The sequence below is a fragment of the Homalodisca vitripennis genome, chromosome 6 (assembly GCF_021130785.1).
Source record: "Homalodisca vitripennis isolate AUS2020 chromosome 6, UT_GWSS_2.1, whole genome shotgun sequence".
NCBI classification, from domain to species: Eukaryota; Metazoa; Arthropoda; class Insecta; order Hemiptera; family Cicadellidae; genus Homalodisca; species Homalodisca vitripennis.
In genome coordinates, this window is record NC_060212.1 from 35,975,947 (window position 1) to 35,998,751 (window position 22,805).

Genomic DNA, 22,805 nt, shown 5'->3' on the forward strand with positions numbered 1-22,805 from the left:
GCAGGCTCAAGCATGTTGAGCACACATCAGTTCGAGGTGAGCCAAACCCAACATTGTATTGAGTATTGAACACTTTTCTGAAGTAAGAACAGTTTACCGGCACATTTTCACTTTTTGACAAATACATTTTCCATAGTTTCTTCACGTTTAGCTCACTAGGAAGATATTTTCTGCAGCTTTTCCCCCTACAATAATAGATTTCAATGCATTTTAATTTATTAATGAAATTCATAACTGAGGTCTTTTGTTTGGAGTACTTCTTAATTTTACGAAATCCTCCTCTCTTTTCAACCACTTCCCCAGTTTTTTTAAAGTCCTTTGTAATGTTGTTGACACAAAATCGTGAAACGTCTAGAATTGATAAAAAACTTTGCATACACACAGGAACCTTATCTCCATTATTGTTTCTAACAAAATACTTTGTTGTTCTCAGTAGTTGAGATTTTTCATTAGTCTTGTTTGTCCTAGACCGCCGCCTCTGAACATTATTAATTTCCAAATATCGCAAGATGAAATCATTCTGATATGCTTGTTCTGGCCGTTTGTAAAATAAACTGTGAAAATTGGTTATGTCCCTCATTGTCAATGTGCGACATTGGAAAGCACCAAATAAATGATTGCATTCTGGATATTGCGGCAGATTCTGTGGTTTATGTTTGAAACAAACAGAAACTAATTTTTACTTGATTGTAAAAATTGCTTCCATCTGTTCAGTTTTGACAGTGCAAAGGACTACAAAATAAATGAGAAAATGACTAGTTAAATTCATTTATGCATTTAACCTTTATTACCTTTATTATTTAACCTTTAACATTTATTATTTATGCTATATAGTTTGCTGTAGTTAGGTTAATTTAACCTATAAAAAAGTTGGGTTAGGCATACCTTGCAGTCTGCGCTTTTGTACGTTTCCACGTAGTTCTGTCCGGCGTTTTCTTTGTTGGTTTCTCACCTTCCTTTACGGGCACAACAAATGCTTCCATATTCTCTAGAAGTTGATTTAGTTTTAAACTAACATTGAAAAGATTGCACTATATTGTAAGAGACAATGTCAACAAGCAGTCTTATTAAAACTCAAACAAAACTATGAGGAATGGGTTCATCTGATTGGTCCAAAGTGGTCATGTGACTGTGGCAAAAGAGGGAGCAGCAAAACACACATGATCCAAGGGAACTTGTGAGTTTTGCTGCGAACCATCTCTTTTGCGTTTAAATTTATATTAAAACATGATTTTTTTGCTGGAAATCAATTGCATAGTAGTATTTATAAATATATTAATTGTATTGTAGAATACGTAATTTCTGGGTTTGTAATAATGTTTTGTTGCTAAGTGTATTTTAGTATTATTATTTATTGTATGTTATTTTATTTAGTTGCAAACACTGCGGTGGACCGTTAGGATTTAAGTTTATTTAGACTGTAAGAGACGTTTTCTTTTTGTCAATTTCGTGTTGTGCTAGCCATCTCTACTTGATTCGATGGCTAGAAATTCCGAGCAAAATCTGTATTGTGTACATAAAACTATGTAAATAATCGAAGGAATAAATTCATATTCTATTCTATTTAGAGTACAAAGAAGAACAAGATGGCAGTGCTATCTCAATTTCGATTTTTTTTGAATATGTGAGTTTTGACTCTCACCGCCTCATTTTTTGACATCCCCGGGATTCGAACCCGTGATCTCTCTATTAGAGAGCCGAGACTATAACTAGTCTACGGAGGAGGACAACAATGTTAATCAATGAGCTGGTCAGGGCTTATCTCATTGATGCCAAATTAAAACTATGAAAGTACCAAAATTACCCAACAAACGGTTTACTCCCCAGATCTGTTTGTCTCTTTAAGTATTGAATCACCCTCATATTACACAAGAAAAAAATATCATGGGAACCTTCCTGATTATAATTTACATGCAAAATTTATCTAGTACATGAAAAAGTATTAACATTTTTCAGGGAAAATATATACCCAAGTGTAATATTCTTAATCAGTCCATATAATCAAACTTTGTAGAGGCTTTCACGGACAGCAAAGTTCCAGCCAGCGATTCCGAATTATAACGAAGTAATGTGTTCCAACTGTGACTAACTCCATCAAATAAACTGAAAGAATAAGTGGTCCTTTATGAGTAAAGAAGCTGGAAATGGTTTCTGCAAATAACAACAAGAACACATTGCCAGGTTCATATAGTATACCACATTCTATGATGAATTGCCTGATAAAGGTAAGAGGCTACTCTTAAAACGATAGTACAGTGGTTTGAAATCGGAGAGTGCTGAGATGCACAGGGCTTGGAAAAATGTGATTTTCCCCTTGTTAAAATCAGAATGCAGTAAAAATTCACGTGAGGGATGCAGGCCTATTGAGTTGATTTTCTGTCTAGCAAAGATCTTAAACGGAATTGTTAAAAACAGATTAGTATGGTGTATAGAATCTTCTAATTTTATTCGGTTGACTTAGTGTGGTTTACGGAAAGGCAGACGTTGGCAAGACCATGTAGTTATTTTCCCCACAGAAGTTAACATAGCTAAAAATAGGAATACATCTTTAAGGGCTGCATCTCTTGGTCATATTTTAAAGCACATGCCAATGTACATATTTCTATACTTTTCATATTATAGCCTCAAGGTTACTTTTTCTATATTCAGAAACATTTTATCAAAGAGTTTAATTCAGGTTTCAGAACTCCCTCCTTTAACGTTTGCATTCAATGTTTACTTATGAAAGAGAAAAAAGTGCACTACCGAATTCACAAAAGAAAATCCTTTTAATGGCTGAAAAACCTTTTACTCTGGACTTTGCAACAAAGAATCCTACCTCTTTTACTTGGACGGATGACTAATTTGTAAAGGGAAGTACTGAAATTTCTTCTGCTATATTGGTACACTTAAAAACCATGGATTACAGTAGTAATACAGTTCTTCATTTATTTTGTGATGGGTGTGGGTCACACAAAAAACATACACCTATGTATTACATGCTCACAATAGAGACACCATTAAATAAAATTCAGATGTATTTCCCTGTGAAAGATCGAAAAAAATATTACGAAAATATGTTACAATTGTTTTAAAAGAAGAATAAGTAACTTTGTTTACGCCAATTTGGTTAAACAGGTCAAACAGTTAGGGACTGAGAGGCAGATTCTAAATACAAAATCCTTGTCTAATTATTTCAAGTACCTAGAAGCTATCTGTGTTATGAAATGATTTTTATTATTGCCTGTTGTCACAAGGCAAATGAAAAAGAAAGACGATCAAGTAGTAATCCAGAAAACAATTCTGAAAGTCGGTGTAAGGGCTACAAGGAACTGCTGATCCGAAGATGTGGAAGAAGACCAGTGGTATAAAGTAATCATTAACGACCTTGTGGTAGCTGAAGCAAGGTGATTACAACAGTGATGAAGCTTAGTGTGAGTGTTTGAAGATGAGGTTGCTATAAGAATATAAATACTAACTATTTCTGGGTGGAAAGTAATGTTAAATGGTTTTTGTACTATATTATTCCTAATGTAACTAAAATTGTAACAATACAGTTATTTAAAAATGAAAAAGTTTTAATCTTTTTACCTATAACCCATGGTGATATTTTCTAAAGGATGTTTTAGTCAAAGTGTGTTAAGTTCATGGCCGAACTAAACAAAACGTGTTTTGTTTAACCCGTCTATTCAAACAGTATTTTGATCACCTTTTAAATGTAATTTTATAATAAACTATCATTTTTTAACAGAAAAAGTGTTCTGTTATTATTTGTTGACAAGCTACATTATCAAATGACCTCTAAACGAAATAGACTATTAGAAAATCATAGCTTGAATATCGCGTAAGTTTTAATAATATTTGATATAGGTTTTTGTGATTTCCAAAATTTTCTACCTGAGACAATACACATTTTAAATTGTCACTCCATACTTTAACTGCTCTCATTTTTTGTTTTCTTCTTTAGAAGTCAAAGTAAAAATCAAAGTCTTTATTGCAACAAAAACAATTTGATAACTCATACAGTTGACGTCAAAGCGCAACTAGGAGTTACAAAACAAATAATGTTATATATTAGTTACAACTTTACTTGTACAGCTTCACTTAAAGTTAAAATAATTCAAGTAATAAAATCCATTCCTTACAGAAAAGTAAAACTAACTATAAACAAATAGTAGCACAGTAAAAGCCAAGTACAACAATTAAAGCTAGTCAATATTTGAAATACAAAACTATCACTTAAAGTTCTATTTAAGGCATTGCATAATGATGATAAAAAGTAAATCTTAAATCCATATATACAAACATTAATTTTACAGATAAGGCAAGGTCATTAATGAAAGCTTATGTCAATTTTTTGAAAGATCCAAAAACTCATGTACACTGTAAAATGGATTCCTTAGTAATCCTAGAATATCCTCAGAATCCTAGAAATATCTATAACACAAATTCTAATGTTAATTGTTTGTGAATTGGTAAAGTAGCGTTGGTAATAAATAAATAATTTGAATATAAAAACTTTGCAACTTTACCACATTTACCAACCCTTATTCAAACGGATCATTATAATCTCTAGGAACACACTTAGACTTTTTTAACATAAGGAAAAATAAAGATTACAAATGTAGATGATATATACATTTAAATGTTCTGAAAATATATTTTTCTTAACAAATCAATAATACAATAAATATATATAAATGTGAAGACGTTTTTACCAACCGGTACCAATTATTATAATTTGAAGACAAAATACTAGTAGCTTCATGGTATAGATACCAAGCCCAAAGAAGAAATACATTTTCTCTTTTCTAGTAATTTGCCTTGATTGTGATCCCGCTCCGCCATATTTGTTACAGTAAGACTTTTCTTCAGTTCATGTGGATGTGAAGTTTGTTTTGCCGTATTTATATTGTACTTTGATGAAGCGCACTGATTTTACTTATAGAGTTTAACATAATTAATATTCTGTTTTAGTTTATTCAGTTCAAGAACTGCGATTAATCTCTAACTGTAAGTAATTATTCATTATTAGAGCTATAAACAACTACCCTAAATTAGGGCCTAGCCTCTTACTGAGTTTTGTTAAGGATGCCTCCTTTATTATGTTAGTTAAAATTTACAGCCTGCTATTTCAGGAATAAAACGTTTTCATTTAATCCCATAATATTACTTTAGGTTAAGTAGTCTATTAACTTTAAGCTTGAACTTGGGGAAATGTTTATTCTTTTGGTAGCCTATATCGTAGGCTGCAGTGTAGTTAGTGGCCACTACCATAATCATATTGGATAGCAAAATTATCAGTTAGAAGTAGGCTATCTAAACTATCTAATTCAAAAACGTCCTAGGCCTAGTTATGTTCATTTATAATTTTAATTATTCCCAGCTCTTAACCCTAGAACTGGCGGTCATTTCATCCTGTAGTGTCGGGCTGTTTTGGAGCTTCGCGCAAGGTTTTTTTAAAAAAATTATTAAAAATATAAAATAAAAGCAATATAAATAAGAGTATATATTTTTGTGTTCAGAATTAAACGTAGAATTGCACTGTATTGTAAAATTAACCATAAAAAATTTTCTAATAAACACTTTTTTTAATCAAATATAAAATTTACGAAAAATATTTCTTAAATTTGGGGGGGGACCATACCTAGCAAATGAAGTTATAGTGAGAAATATTTATAAGTGAGATAGCCATTCTGTGTCAAATTTTATCTAGTTTCAGAAAAACATAAACATTATACACATTTATGAAAGCATCATAAAGCTATAGAACAAAAAGCAGCGATGCGTGTAAATTCTGAAAATCGGGTGTACACGTAATACTTTGGTAAAACAAGTTTTGCTAATACATTTATCTATGAATATAGGGTCATTCCACATCAATTCAACCAGAAAAAAATAATTTTTTCACCAAACACCTCAGATTTTTATGAAACTTGGTACATTTGTTCTATATATAGAGATTAATAACACCACCAAATTTTAAATTTTTATCTCACATACTTTTTTAGTTATGGCACTTTAAAGTTTGGTCGTTTCTCAGTTTCCGAGCATTGGATAGTGCCCAGTAAAACGTGTATTAGGATAGAAAAAAAAATTCTCATTCACTTATTTGGCACCCAATCTTGGTGAAATTTTCAAGGTAGGTTTATATAAGTATAAGGAAGTTAAAAAAATATATAACATAACCCTAAGCTAAGCATAAAATATTATAAAAAAAATATTTTTTGAACTTTTTACAATTTAAAAAACGGGAACATGGCTCAGCGTAAAATTAAATATCTCAAAAAGGGAATGAGATAATCAAGAATTTTTTCCCCCCTAAATTATCTATATGAAGTGGGCTTTAATTTAATAAAATAAAAGTTTTGTGTATTTTCTTCCTTCTATTAACTAAGGCCATTGCAAGTTACAATATATTAATTACAATCAAAGCGAGGTTGTACCAGTCTCAATGGCTACAGATTGTTAATGAAAATTAAATAAAATTTTTAATAATTTTAATTTAACATTTTAATAATTATAATGTTCTATATAAACATTATAATTATTATAATATTTATATAGAAGCTTAGTTTAACACAGTACTGTACCTAAGTTCAATGTCAACATTCATGTTTAAATAGATTAGACTACAGAAATAAACAGGCAGATATTCTACCTCCTAATCTGGGCAAGTTGCAACACGAGGTTTTCATGTCATGACAGGCTGCTTTTCTAGGCAGTGTATCTGACAGTTATGAGCCAGTCTGTTACTAGTGTCCCAAGAGGTAACAGTGTTATAAGCTGTGGTGGTTATAAAGTGGTGTTTACCTTTCTTTGGATTTATGATATTGTGTTAGTGTGTGTGTCTGAGTGTTGAATTGAGTTTTAACTAAGGTGCCAATCTTTAAAAAACCTAATATTAATACAAAGATTAATGATATTCCATATACTTGTATAGATCAAATTTTTGAACTTAATTTTTGAAATTTTCGTTGTTTTATGATGCATTTGTAAAGAAGAGAAATTTAACCTGCTTTTAAATCAATTAGAAATGGACAATAAGTGTAGTATAGGGCTATTAAAACTGACAGAATGCCACAAATTAACTTATGTTACAAAAAAAGGGCTAGAAAATGTTAGTGATTTGTCTGAAGAAAATCTCAACTTGATTAAAATAAGAAGTGAATTAGATGATAAGGAAATAATTAACATTTGTTTGCATCATAAGAGTTTATTTTTGACCAAGTACGAATTCCTCCAAAAAGTCTGTTGTGATCCTTTTAAAAAACATAAGAAACCCATTAAAAATGGCTTAAGAGTTGTAAGTATTCAGCAAAGTCAGGCCTGTATCACAAAAGGTTTAAAGGTAAAACCAGGGGAAAAGTTGTGCACCAATTGCTCTAAAAATATATTCTCTACTCCAAATGACTGTGAAGAAGAATCACATGATGATGATCTTTTTACACTGCCGACTGAAACTGAAACTCAGTTACAAAAAGAAGAGGCTATTGATTCTCTAAATTCCTCTTTAACGGATATTGGTTGTTCACCTCTTAAATTACATGCGTTGAATGAAAACTCCAAAATTGGTTATGCACAAAATAAATTAGAAAAACTGCATCAAAATGTAAAAAAGAAAATTGAAACAGTTTTAGATGTTCAGTTGCCACCAAAAATACCTAAATTGCAAAAAACAGCTGAACAAAAAGCAGATGAAATGGACCTGCTTGTTGAGAATATAAAAAGTGAAGTAAATAAACTTTCATCAAAAAAGAAAATACAACTATTAACGATTCCAGCATCACTGAATTGGTCGAGAACAAAAATCAAAGATGCCTTTGAAGTGTCTGATTATTCTGCTAGACAGGCACAAAAATTGTACAAAGAAAAAGGACTTTTGGCTGAACCTGAACCAAGAAGAGGAAAGAAACTCAGTCCTGAAGTTGTGGAGTTGGTCACAAATTTTTATCAAAGCGACGAGCAATCAAGAGTTTTGCCAGGTATGAAAGATGTAGTAAGCCTGGGAAAGAAAAAATATGAGAAGAAAAGATTAATTTTAAGTAACCTCAATGAAATATTTGCAAACTTCAAAAGGGAACATCCTGACATAAAAATAGGGTTCTCCAAGTTTTGTACTCTTCGTCCCAAATGGTGTGTTCTGGCTGGTGCTAGTGGAACACACTCTGTTTGTGTGTGTACTATTCATCAAAATGTGTTGCTCTTAATACATGCAGCACAACTGGAAGAGAGTCACAAAGATCTACAAAATCTTCTTTTATGTGAAAATCCAACTCAAAACTGCATGTTAAGGCGATGTGAAACATGTCCCTCAACAGACAATCTGACAACATTCTTACAAGCAAAGTTTGAAAACTATGAAGAAGATGATAGAATAGAATTCAAACAGTGGGTAGCTACAGACAGGACACAGATGATAACACAAACTTCAACTATTGATGAATTTGTTGACGAGTTGGCAACAAAAATAGAAAAACTGATCCCTCATTCTTATATTGCAAAAAGCCAGTCCAGCTATTTTAAAAGCTTAAAGGATAACTGTGCGCCAAACGAAGCCATTATATCAATGGACTTTAGTGAGAATTTCTCATTTGTGATTCAAGATGAGGTGCAGGGTTATCATTGGACCTCAGACTCCTGTACTGTTCATCCAGTAATTATTAACATGTGTGTTGACGAGGAAAAAATAGTCTCATCACATTGTGTAATCTCCGATGACTTAAATCATGATGTTTGTATGGTTTATAAAATACAAGAAACCCTGTTAGAGTATGTCAAGGAAAATTATCCCAATGTCACGGATGTTCACTATTACAGTGACGGTTGCGCCGGACAGTACAAGAACAAATACAACTTCATGAACCTTTCACTTCATGAAAAAGACTTCAAAATTAAAGGCCAATGGTCTTTCTTTGCTACAAGCCACGGCAAAACTGAATGTGACGGTATTGGGGGAACTGTTAAAAGGTTGGCGAGAAAAGCAAGTCTTCAAAGGCCTCTTCAAGATCAAATACTAACAGCAGCTACCTTTTACGAGTTTTGTAAATCAAACATATCCAAAATAAATTTCCATTTCATTTCAAAAGAATCAGCAGATGATGTTCGCCGACAGCTTGAAACACGTTTTGAAAACCTTAATACTCTTCCAGGTACCAGAAGTTTTCACAACTTTAGACCCTTGGACTCTTCAGGAACATTAGAAGCAAGGCGAATTAGTACTGATGAACATCCTAGCCTAACGTACAATTTAAGGAGAGGGTTGGCCTTAAATGTAAGAGAAGAAGATTTGTACCCCTCACGCTACATTGCTTGTAAATACGACAATCTTTGCTTCTTTGGGATAATAACAAATGTTGCCAAGGAAGATGGAGACGCTACAGTAAAATTTCTTCATCCAGCAGGACCATCCCCCTCATTTTACTGGCCAAAACGAGATGATATATGTGATGTGCCGATTCCACACATCCTTGCAGTGGTTGAGCCTCCACACACCTCGACTGGAAGAACATATCAATTCTCACCAGAGTGCATAAAATTAATTGAAAAGCTAATGGTTCATTAACTTTCAAAGCCTTAAAATAAGTACAGTGAAAGGGTGAATTATGATTTCCAAACATAAAAATGTAATTTATCCTTGTTTAACAAGCTATACCCATTTATTGAAACCAGGCGAACTTCACATTGCTCGTAAGTAATATAATGTCACTTTCAATGGTATCAATAAATAGAAGGAAGAAAATACACAAAACTTTTATTTTATTAAATTAAAGCCCATTTCATATAGATAATTTAGGGGGGAAAAAATTCTTGATTATCTCATTCCCTTTTTGAGATATTTAATTTTACGCTGAGCCATGTTCCCGTTTTTTAAATTGTAAAAAGTTCAAAAAATATTTTTTTTATAATATTTTATGCTTAGCTTAGGGTTATGTTATATATTTTTTTAACTTCCTTATACTTATATAAACCTACCTTAAAAATTTCACCAAGATTGGGTGCCAAATAAGTGAATGAGAATTTTTTTTTCTATCCTAATACACGTTTTACTGGGCACTATCCAATGCTCGGAAACTGAGAAACGACCAAACTTTAAAGTGCCATAACTAAAAAAGTATGTGAGATAAAAATTTAAAATTTGGTGGTGTTATTAATCTCTATATATAGAACAAATCTACCAAGTTTCATAAAAATCTGAGGTGTTTGGTGAAATGACCTGGTTGAATTGACATGGAATGACCCTACATGTTATTTTGCATATTTTATTACTTAGAATAAAATAGAATATAGGCTACAGTAGTAATGAAATAATTACCATAAATTATTTTTTGAAAAGTAAAAAAAGTTAAATTTTGACATTATTCAAAAATTTTGCGAAAAATTTTCATTCAGCAAAATATAAAATAGTTTCTAAAGCTTGTACTATATCAAAATTTATAAATTTATGGTTTATAAGTAATAGGAAATATTATGTAGTTAGAAAACTATAAATATAACTAAAGATATTGAAAAAATATAGAATAACCCAAACAGTTATTATATATAACAAAAAAAATTACAGGAAATATATATTTTATTGTGAAAACTATCTATTTACCAAAAATAAATAGTTACTTCAAAGCTAAAAGAGTGCTATAAATAACGTTTAGTAAGTGAAAACAATAACAAACTATGTAAAATGAATTTTAGCCAAGTCATTTTGCCATAGCCTACACAAAGCCGGTAATTTCTCAAACATATTTCAGTAAATAGAAATTGATTTATTCTAAAATATATATGTTTACACTACTACGACATCAAACAACACACTACACATTAAATACGACACTAAAACACGCGTAAAACTATTAAAACTTACAAATATCCACAGCTCGGCACGAAAGTGATACAGAACGGCAGCGGCAATATGGCGGTCACAACAAACGGCGTCGCGTTTTCTTTTACATTCAAAATAACAAGTTTTACGTCATAACCATAATACAAAGAGGAATAAAACTCATCTGTTCCTTAGCATTTTTCTTCCCGAATCCAATAGTGCATGAATTATATCGATACGTTACCGGAGTATATTATAAAAAGTAATTATACGAGGGAATGTTTGATCGACAAAATTTTGATGGTTAACACCACAAAAGCGGCATTAACCGACATAATTATGTCGATTAACAGTTCTAGGGTTAATGTATATCTAATAACAATGTTGGGTGATATTTGACATTAACAGCCAAAGTGGCAAAAAACGAGTTTCACATTATAAACCTGTTGCTTTTGTCCTCCTGAACAAACCAATATAATGTTTCTAGCGGTGTAATTGACAGGCAGAATATGTTAAGTATGGGTAGCCTAGTAGTGGTTTCAGGGTGTCCACCCGACCAAGAAAACCGGGATTTAACGGGCTGGGAAAATTAAAAAAACAAATCTTTGTCTCCAAGAACTTTTAAAATCTAAACGACATAATTTGACAGCTTCTTGAATCAAGAACGGATTAATCTCGAAAATCATAATTTTTGCGACGTTGTTTGTGAAGTTGTGAATGATCAGTTTTATTAGTTTGTATTAAGATTTGAATTTAGATTAAATTCTCAGTATAGTAAATAGTTATTTTTAGATTTTTATTAACACTGGAACTGGCGGTCATATTTCTCTCAGTGGCAGGGTGTTTTTAGTACTTCATACATTGCCTTATATTTATTTTATTATTACATGTTTACTATAAAGTACCTATGTCATATTATATATTTCTTTATTCAGCATTGTTCAAGGAACATTTTTCACATAATATAACGAAACCAACAAAAAAACCCTTACTCTACCTCTTCATGAAAAAAACTTTTTTTAGAAAAAAGAAAAGTTAGTTTAAAGTTTTTGATTTGTAAAATTGTTGTTGTTAATGGTATGCAAAATCCAAAACATATAAAAGGAAGAGCATTTAATTCTGAGTAAAAATAAAACAACACATAGTTTATAAGGTATTTATTTTTACATGTGGTAAACAATACAAAATCATACAGTGACATTCGAAAGTGCTACTTACCAACAAAAGTAAGAACTTCAAAGCTCACTTGGATTTGTACAATCTTGTAACTATTAGTTTATATTAATTTTCTATTTTTTATATTTAGCTATTATATATTTTTTAATTATATTCTAATTGAATGTCTAAATCGGAATTCTCATTGTTGCTTATTTCATGTACAACTAGTTTTCAAATGTCACTTGAACGATCGCGGAAATTACGATTCATTATGTAAAACACACACAAAAAACTTACTATTATTGTGTCATATACACAACCATCATTACAACGAACCCTAACAAACAATAAACCAGACAGAACATCATGCAGCTGACGAAATAACGGTACTTTGGGATTATACCGACCACACCAGTATGAAGAACACAAAAATATAAATTTATAGAAACAACCATGATAGAACGACAACTCATTAATTACAAAATTACAAACTTACAAACATTTCCAGGTATTGTGATCGGTATTGTTGTCGCTGTTATCTTATCTTTCCCGATTACGGCAGGCCGCGTGGCATCACATGATTATTTAAGTTTTTTGCACGGTACATAATTGCCTTTCCATTACAATTCAATGTATATTTCTGATCAGCCCCTCTAGAATTTGATATTTTACTGATAGGTACTATCTCGAGGGATGTTTTTCTTTCGTTGACATCAGCGTGGGGCAGCACCATTTTGGGTGGCGGAATGTGATCAAGAATAAAAACAAGTTTTGAGCGTTTTTTCAATAAAGAGTTTAGTTTTAGTTTGGTAATGTTTGTTTTTGTTGAATTTTTGTGTTTGGAGAAATGTAGAGGTAAAACACGGAAGTACAACAAAGCGACGCGACTCTGCAATCACATTATCTACTAGACCGCTCGACTTTGACCTCTGTCTGAGGTTGGGGAGGGGTTTGCGATAAGACAATTCCTGTTTTATATTGACGAAATATTGTTCTACGCTAATCTAGTAATCAGTAGAAGCGAAATGTGAAATAATGATTCATGTCTGGGTGTGGTCGGTATAATCCCAAAGTACCGAAATAACAATAGCTGAATGAACTAGTTGACTCATCGCTGCGCGCGCAACTAGCACGGTACGCGGGAGAATGTAAACAAACAGTTCAGAGATAATAAACGTATGGACGTGTAACGAAAAGATAAAATGATTTATTAGTGAATTATTTACATAAATTGAACCTTCCTCTTTCGATTGGTATCAATACAGATACTCTTTGATCGTGTTTTAAGTACATAATATTAAGAAATAAAAGACGTATTAAAACGCCCGATATCGGACGCTGCCATCTAGGATGCGACTAAAACGCCCGATATCGGGCGTTTGCCAGTTCCAGGATTAATAAATACACTAGGTTTAACTAAATTTCCGTGCTTAACATTTTTTGGCATTAACCTCTTGTAGCGTATTTATAATAAAATCTTAGTTTTGAAGTTTAAGAAAAATATATTTTATAGATGTCTTGGCATTATAGGGAAATCAATGGATTTATTATTGGTGTGCAATGGGTTAAGTAATAGATAAACCATAACAACAACAAAAATTTTGAAACTAATAAAACACAGGAAGGAAGTCCTTACAAGACAAAAAGAAGTACATATTTTTACCTTACAGCAAAAAATAAAAATCTAAGCTCATTTTTCTTAGTATTTATTTTTTATTACACCTGTAGAAAACTGTATTCTATACTAAATTTTGTAAAATACAACATAACCATATTCAAGCAGTTGCTGTACAGTATTTATTTTTACAGTTTTTTTCATGTCACGTTTGTCTATTGTTAAAGTAATAAATATCTACTAATATATGTAGGAATGCAGCCTAAAGCAGTGAGTTTTCAGTTCATATGGTATAAAAACAAATTACATTAAAATGTTTTCCATCATATATGGTAGGCCTAGGAATTTTTCTCCATTCAAAGTATTATTCTGCACTTTAATTATAATGAAGTCATGAATTTTTTTTGGATATTGTAATAATTACACATTTGTTACAAATTGGATAAACATTGTAGGTATTTTAAAATTTTCTTGCTCAAATATTTTATTTACGTATTATATGTATTTTGCTTATATATAGGTCTACTACTAGTAAAGTATAATTTAAAGTACTTGTTTTCAGTAAACCATGAGGAGGAGAAGTGATCGGAGCAAAACCAAACCCACACCTAAGGAAGAGTCTCCAGAAAAATCTACACGTAAATCACACAGACATTCAAGAAGGCGAAGAAAGTCGTCATCATCCTCGGACGGTGAAAACAAAGCTTCTAAGCCTGATGTGGAGAGTATTACACAACCAATAGAAGTGCAAATTCAAGACATCGAGCTACCACAGGAAAAGCCTGTTGAAGCACCTGTTAAGGAGAAAGAAGAAACCACGAAAAAATCAAATGATAAACCTCAGGAATGGAAAGAGGATGACTCATTTTGGGGATCTGAAAATGCTAAGGTAGTTATTTTATGAACTCCTCTAGTAAACTTGACTTGATAAAATAGATTTTTAATAAGGTTTTCTGCAGTAATTGGTACAGTTTAATCCATCACTCTCGGCACCAAGAGCATGGTCGGATTATCAGAAGAGCACTTTTATTGTAATAAAACTGTAGTTTAACAGAAAATATTACCTTAAAGTGTGATTTAAAGATTATAAACCTACAATACGTCATAAACAGAAATTCAATAACATGCAAGAATAAATAGAGAGAAAATACATTATGCTACAAGTTTATAAAACACTAAGCCTATGAGTACATCCTGTAACACAAGATAGGCCCTCTCAATACACATTAACAAATTGAATGTCATGGAACATTTAATGATCTTCTTTGTTTGAAATTTTTTTTAACGATGGAAGGATTGTGAAGGAAACAGGATTTTTCTGAACATTTGCCATTGTTCAGTGATACAATACAGTCAGTAACAATAGGTTTCGAGATCTGCAATTGATTTCTAAATTAACTAAACTTATGCATGACTTAGTTTTTTATCTGAAGAAGAAATCTGATTGCAGATCTTGAAACATACTGTTACTGACTGTATTGTACCACTGAACAATGTTAAATGTTTGGAAAAAGCCTGTTTCCTTAATGATCCTGTTCTAACCAAAAAAGTCTGAACACTAATGTTCTTTTGCTTAATAGATGATAACTTCAAGTTTCCTGCAATATTTCCCCATTTGCGGGTCCATAAAATGTCCATTAGAGTAAACGTACAACTTTATTCAATTTTTAGCATTTTAAAATAATATTCTTGTCGTAGGTTTAGTGTCTTGAGCATTCTCAGAACAGTTTCAGTAATTTGGCCATCTGTATGAACTGTTTATATACAATCAACTAAACAGGAAAATTAGGTGTCTCGTAAAAATTTCAATTACCTAAATCAGTTGTCTTAAGCACAACTTTATTTCCATTGTGATTTACTTTGTGGATGTGCTGAAATATCAGTTCTGTAGCAAGTGTGATTGTTTTTGGATGGATATACTTGTGACAAAAGATTTTTCATAGTTTTCTAGTTGTCACAAAAATTAATGTTTATATAGTTTAAAATATTTATTGAGCCATTTTTCCAGTTAAATTTTATATTGCTTTTGAAGCAAATTATATTTAAATGGGGTAGAATAACTTAATTGGTTATATGTAGGTATACAAAACTGACTTCCTTAATATATTATATATGGTCTACAATATGTGCTAGATATAAATGTAAACATACATTTGAATACATGGCATTAACATGTTCACTGCTGAAAAAATATGACGACTTACGGCGAATGCGGCATGTCAATTTTTCTAACTTATGCTCTATTTCTGCTTAAAACTATTTAAATGGGTATCTTTTGTACATTCAATGACTAATTCATCAATAAAATATAATAATAATAATAAACAACACCAATTGGCATAATGACAAATACAATATGCGGGTAACGGCAATTGGCGTTTTATGCGTATTTATTACTAAAACCAAAGTAATAAACTGTAAATATATATATATATATATATATATATATATATATATATATATATATATATATTATGGTGTAGGAACACGTAGTCCAGTTGGTTGATTAAATAAACAAGTTTTCATTATTGGGTTGTCATCCCAAACTAGTGGTATTTGAGAAAGATTTGTGTGTCTAATTTGACTGGTGCTTGGTTGGGGAGAATCGGGATTTGAGTGGCTACTCACGGTTGACGCGTCTGGGCCGCCACTTGCAGTATCTGCTTCAATTTCAGACTCAGAATCACTTTCATCACTTGGCCTGTAACTTACTCCACTACTGTATGCCTCTGATCCACATTCAGAATCGTAATATCTATCAATTTCACTAACTGTCAAATTATTTGGATCTCGTGGCTCGCGGTTCCTATTATTATTCATTTCGGAAAACTATTAAAAGTATTGCATGGAAATGACACGCACAGGATAATGTTCCAGACCGTACTCAAGGCTAATCAAGGTTAGTTGTTCCGGCTAATCAAGAGATAACGCTGAAACCGGTCGGGAAGTAACATCCCGCCCAAAACGCCAAATGGCGTTCACTGCATTCGTCATAGCATCACAAAACGCCAAATGGCGTTTGCCGCAGTGAACTTGTTAAAACTCACACATACTTAGGCTTTACAATACTTAGTATAGCACAATAATTTTCTTTAGTATAGAATTATACAAAGAAATATTAATTTGTTTCATATGTAAAACTATATTAGTATTTTGTGAGCAAATAAAGTAGTCATTTAATGAAACAATTTATTTATTTATTGTATACGGTTAACACCATTTTTATATTACATGATAAATTTACAGTTTGGATTTAGATGGCTAACCAATACAGGCATCTAATTCTATGTATATGAGGTTACCTCCGCCCTTATTACTATTAAATACATACTCTTATAGACCAAACACAAATTAACAGACCATGCAATTGATTTAAATAAATAATTAAAAAGACGTAGTAAATCATTACAAGCATTAAGAAACCTTATTATATTATAAATATATACAGAAATGGTTCTAATCAACAGGCAAGTTCAAAATATGTCTACACTCTACATATTCCAGAATAAACAGATCACCATTCAAAAATAAAACTTGGAGAGTTCCTTTTTAAAAGTTACCTCAGACATAGTAAAGAAAATCAATGTGATCTGGTAAGCTATTTCCTAGGCGGTGAAGACGTGGCACTGAGCTGTGGTAAGAATACAGAGTCTGACAATATTTCCTCTCAAACATATGATTTGTTCTGGCCAATCTTGAGCAGCGAAAATCTATTCTCCCAAGTAGATCAGGAGAATCCACTGAAGATGTAATAATCTTTCGGAGAAGAAGTAAATCATTGATCCTCCGCCTGGTGCTCAGAGATTGAAGACCAAACTGATGGCTGATGTCATCCAAAGGAACCTCCGCATAATGAAAGCCAAGTTTCATTCCTAGAACTCGAAGAAGAAACTTCCTCTGTATGCTCTCAATGGAATCAATATGGCCTATCTGATATGGCGACCACACTGGTGAACAATATTCTAATATGGGACGAACTAATTGTACATAGAGTGTTCTAAGCGCTACAGGGGAAAACCCATCTCTGGATACCCTAATAATAAATCCAAGAGCTGAATTTGCCCTACGGCTAATATAAAGTCAATGTGACTTTTAGGATTAAGTGAAGATGTCATAGTCACCCCAAGATCCTTAATCATAGAACATCTGCTGAGTGGTTTCCTCTCCAAGAAAGTACTCGAAGGTCTCCTCATTCATCCGTCGGGAGAAAGTAAGTACTGAGCACTTTGATACATTAACCTCCATTTTATTTCTATAACACCACAATAGTACACCATTCAAAGTCAGCCTGTAGATCTCTGCAATCAAACTCCGAAGTGATCTCCTTGTATATTTTGGCATCATCTGCAAAGAGCAATATCTTTGGAGTGTTAAATGACAGAAACCATATCATTAACATAAATGGCAAAAAGCAAAGGCCCAAGGAGGGAACCCTGGGGGACTCCAGAAAGCACAGGGAAAGCTGTGGGATTTTCAAACCTCTGTATCTAACCACCTGATAACGATCACTCAAATAACTTCGAAAAACCATCGTAGCATGGGACCAACAACGCCCAAACTACTAAGCTTGGCTAGCAGATGTTCATGGCTAATCTTGTCAAATGCCTTAGATAGGTCTATGTAGACACTATCAACTTGACTTCCTATATTGAAAGCAGATATGATGTCATCCTGATAAATAATGAGATTCGTGGCGGTTGATCTTCCCCTCAAGAAACCATGCTGAGCAGTGGATATAGTGTTCTTGACAAAAAAAGAGAGTCTATTGAAAACCATGGCTTCAAACACCTTAGCTAGAGTCGATTGAATTGAGATAGGTCTGTAATTTCTTATGTCTGAGCTGTTTTCCACTCTTATATATGGGCGTAACGTAGCTAGTCTTCAGGCAGTGAGGGAAAACCCCCAACCGCAAAAAACTCATTGAAATATAAAGTTAAGTGAGGAGCTAGAATAGAGCTACAGTATCTTAATATTGACGGAAGGTATCTCATCAGGTCCCGCTCCTTTATTGGCATTCAGGGAGGACAGCACTCTCTCAAGTTCCACGGAAGAAATAGAAAATTCTACAAGAGAAAATGCAGTTAACTGGTCCTCATATGAAGGACACTCAACATGCATCTGGTAGACAGATGAAAAATGCTCTGCGAAAAGTTCGCATATATCTTGCGGGTCATCTACAGCCCTATCGTTTAGATGCATTGTGTCATTTATCCCTGTTTTGCCCCTTTGTGTTGTTAATGTGAGCCCAAAAGGCCTTAATATTATGTTGCATGGCGCTTTCAACTGAATCAATATACTGCCGGTAACAGTCTGCAGTAAGTTCCTTACATTGTGTCCGCACACTGCAAAATTCTCTATATAATTTCAAACTATTTGTTGTTTTATATTTGCAATGCAGCTTCTTCTTTAAGGATACCAGTCTCTTCAAATCTTGTGAGAACCAACAAGGGAAGGTAGAAGTCCCACAAAAACTTTAAGGGCGTATATAAAATTTAATCAGGGCAGTAAGATTAGAGCAAAAAGGTTCCAAACGATGCCTCAAACCTGCTCAGGACTAGTCAGTATGGGGTACTGCCAAAGTTTGCAAGGTTACGAAAGATTTCCTCCTCATTACTGTTGTTAAAGTCATACTTAGAGATCTTACTTTTGGATTTTCCATGTTCAGAGCATATAATTACAATATCCAAAGCAGGATGATGAGATTCCAGATTTACTTAAAGGATCTAAGGCCGGGTTTACTGATACATAGCTGTCTGATGAGAATATGAGGTCAGCAAGACTCCACGATCATTCATAACTCCATTAATTTGTTGAAGATGAAAAGAGATTAGCCAGGTTTAGAATAGAATTAAAGGAAGAGTCCTGCACAGTTCGGGTGGTACATTCCCAGTCCCTGTCCGGCAAGTTTAAAATCTCCAACAATGAGAATAGGCCCAGTTAAATTTGTTGAAAGAAAGGTTTCCTCACAGGTCAAACTGAATCTGCATATTGACTTGCCAGCTTATTTGGTGGGAGGTATACAGCACAGAGAAGCAAAGAATACCCCGTGAACCTTATCTGAGCAAATACACACTTGACAGGGCGAGATTTTTGGGAAGAATTCTTGAGAATGCAATCTGGTGTTAATTGCTGTGACAACAACTCCACCAGTAATCTTGCTTGATGTTTCAGCAGATCTGTCACAACGATACACCTTGTACCGTGCAAGACCAAGTTCCGCATCCGTTATATCAGAAATTAGGTTAGTCTCAACCAAAACAATTACATCATAGTCACAGGGCTGCTACAAATAACTTAAAAACATTTAACTTTTCCTCTAAGGCCATTCACATTTTGGTAATAGATATGCAGTCTACTCCGGTCTTCATGGTCTATTCGTTTTTTGCTGGTCGTTCAACTATAGTCGGAACACCATGGGATATACTTAATAGTCAAGGACTCCTCTCCCTTCTTCTTCCGCTCGTCAAGCTCTCCTCTAAGCTCCTGCAAGTACTGGCGTTCCTTAGGCGTTCTATCTCTACTAATAGTAACTGTAGCATATTCTTCATTCATCGCTGAAACGGTATCCTGCGAAAATTTATTACAAAAAAGTTATCGCATCAGCGGACGACTCAAAAACAACCTTTAAACGGCCGGTTCTTTCCACGACTTGGCTTGCCCAGCCTGTAGGACTTTACACGTTCAAGTGAAAAATTGAGTTTTTAAGGCTTCAACAATCATACTAATGTGTTTCATATCATGATCTTGCCTATTTTTCAAGTTTGAACTAGTTAGACTCCCTTAAATTATACATTATTACATTAGCAGCACGCTGAGATCTATCGTTTAAACTCCCGATAATAGCCTCAGTGCCTGAGCCAACTACACCACCTTCCAAACACACACAATTATTAAAAGACAATAAATTTACTATTTAAAAATGAACAATTGTTATTTTAACGTATTATCAATTATGTTATACAATAACAGTGCAGTAATACACGATAAAATGAAATTAGGTTAAACACCACTGTTTAGTACATCAGGAATGTTCTGAAAAAATATTTAATTGTTTTTACACAGTTATCCCTCAATGCATAATAACGGACGGGAACAGTAAAAATTCAATATATATTGTGTAATTTCAGCTATGTGAGTGAAGGATCCAACCCTAAATGAAATAGATGTTTCTTGTCAAACACTAATTAGCTATAAGTGTTTTATTTATTCAATTTCAGTACCAATTAAAAGTTTAATTACCTGAATAAAGTTTGTCATGGATGAGTGATTTATAGCTACACCAAAATAACTGTGCCATATCTTCAGCACTGCAATTTTCTCTCTAACTTGCTTGTGTTGAATGTGTTAAGACCTTTAGTGTTAAGTGTCTGAACTAAAAATAAAATGTTGTACGACTTAAAAACACATTATTTGTAATTCAACATTGGCTCGAAACCTTATACAGGAAAGAATAGTGACATTGATGTTTTGCAATTTTTTAGCCTGCTCAGGATAAACCTGGTGAAAACGCAAGTACAAATGAAAAAGAAGAGAGTTCTGTGTGGAAGGTTCAAAGTTCAAATGGAGCCGAAGGAGGTGAAATACAAAAATTGAAAATATGTCGTCAGAGACCGACAGAATCTCCTGAAATAGGAGAAACATCTTTACTCAAAAGGTAGGAAATTGTATATTTTCTGTGTAAGATAGTTTCTTTAAGTTGTTTATTATCACTATATGAAATTACAGGTACCTGTGTAAAGTAGGAAATGTAGGCAATTTTGTATTCAGGCCCAAATAAAAACGCCTGAAAATAAGTATCTGTAATTTTTACAGTATGTGTATTCGAGTCATAGCTTAAGGGAGTCACATATATTTTATTCATTTATGATTTCAAAAACAATATTTTTCATATAGTTAAAAAAATGACTGTTACAAAATATTTTTGTACTTACAGAATTAAAAAAAATTAATAAACACGTCACTCTCTGTGAACTTATAACTCATCACAAACTGTACAAATTTCACCATTTTATCTCTGGCTGTTTTTATTTGTGCCTGATTATAAAACTGTGTATGTTTTCTATATAAAGTGCCTGTAATTTTATGTACAGTGATCAAAGAAAGAATTTTCGGTACTTTGGCCAACATTTTTAGAAGAGTTTTTCTTACAAGGTCCTGAAAACTGAAATTATTAGAAAGAACAGACTTTATTTGACTTATTGTGGCCTCCGGAGAATACCAAGGTACTTTCTCTATGTATTTTTGTACTATTTCTTTATTTCAGGGAATTGTGTGAAAGGTTGTGCATATAATCAGAAAATATTTTTCAAATACAAAATCGATTGCACCGTATTAAACCAATGCTTTTGGCAATTTGTAAAATTCTCTGGGGTTACTCAATAGTAGAAAGATCTAATGACTACTGTAGTAGCCAATGTTTTACCTTCTCTCTGCGGTGGACTTGCCCTTTATCTTGTCCGTTGTCAGATGTATGCTAGGAACATTCTGGTCAAATCATTTAAAACCTCTTATCGTATTTTTTATAAGGAAAGACGATTCTCTTTAGCTTCATTTTGCTCATCCCCATGGGCCACTAGCCTATGCGAGAATCTTGTATAGAATAAAGGAGAGAGTGTGTATAATACATGGTTGATATTGTATAGCAATAATGAATTTAAACTTGCACTATCTCTCACTCAGATCCAAAACTCAACATGTTAGAGCCAGTGCAGACATTGTTCTCACACTAAAAGGAGGACGGTAGAATCAGCAAATACTGAAGCAGGTTGTGAGGTTTCTGTGAAGAAACTGAATGTTTGTGAAGGTGGGCTGGTGGAAATTCTCCTTTGTAGCTCAACACAAGTCGTCTAATCAAATAAGAATTGTGGGAAGGCCAATGTTATTGTTTGTGTCACAGTAATATCACTGGCCAGTTGAATTGTTAAACCCAGTTGTTTGCACACATGCTCTCCAGCGAGTAATTTGTGCAGTAGCTAAACTGTAATATTGTGCCGCAGCAAACCATCTTTATATACACCACATTGCAATTAAATTCTTGGAAGTTTTGGGTCTCATTGTGAAGAGCAATCTTCAGTCAGACGTTAAAATAAAACCACCACTGATACACTTACGTCTCTACAGGTGAGTCGGTAGGGGCAGAGTTTTATTGTCATTGGCTAATGATCAGCAGTGATCAAATAACATGGCTTCCTTATTACAGGCTGCCAGCTTTTCAACAATTTGATGCTTTCTTCTTTG

At 33.1% G+C, this 22,805-nt stretch overlaps 1 protein-coding gene across 2 annotated transcripts in view; it reads left to right on the forward strand.

The window, feature by feature from the left end:
* Nucleotides 1–4,814: 4,814 nt before the first annotated feature.
* Nucleotides 4,815–22,805, forward strand: part of LOC124364287 (apoptotic chromatin condensation inducer in the nucleus) — a 43,621-nt gene continuing 25,630 nt past the window's right edge. For both annotated transcript variants that reach the window (XR_006922593.1, XM_046819640.1), the window contains exons 1-3: nucleotides 4,815–4,992; nucleotides 14,131–14,457; nucleotides 21,050–21,222. Coding sequence is in view for 1 of the 2 variants with exons in the window: in XM_046819640.1 (XP_046675596.1) it covers nucleotides 14,137–14,457; nucleotides 21,050–21,222 (494 nt within the window). In the remaining variant the exon portion in view is untranslated. The remainder of the gene's footprint in view (nucleotides 4,993–14,130; nucleotides 14,458–21,049; nucleotides 21,223–22,805) is intronic.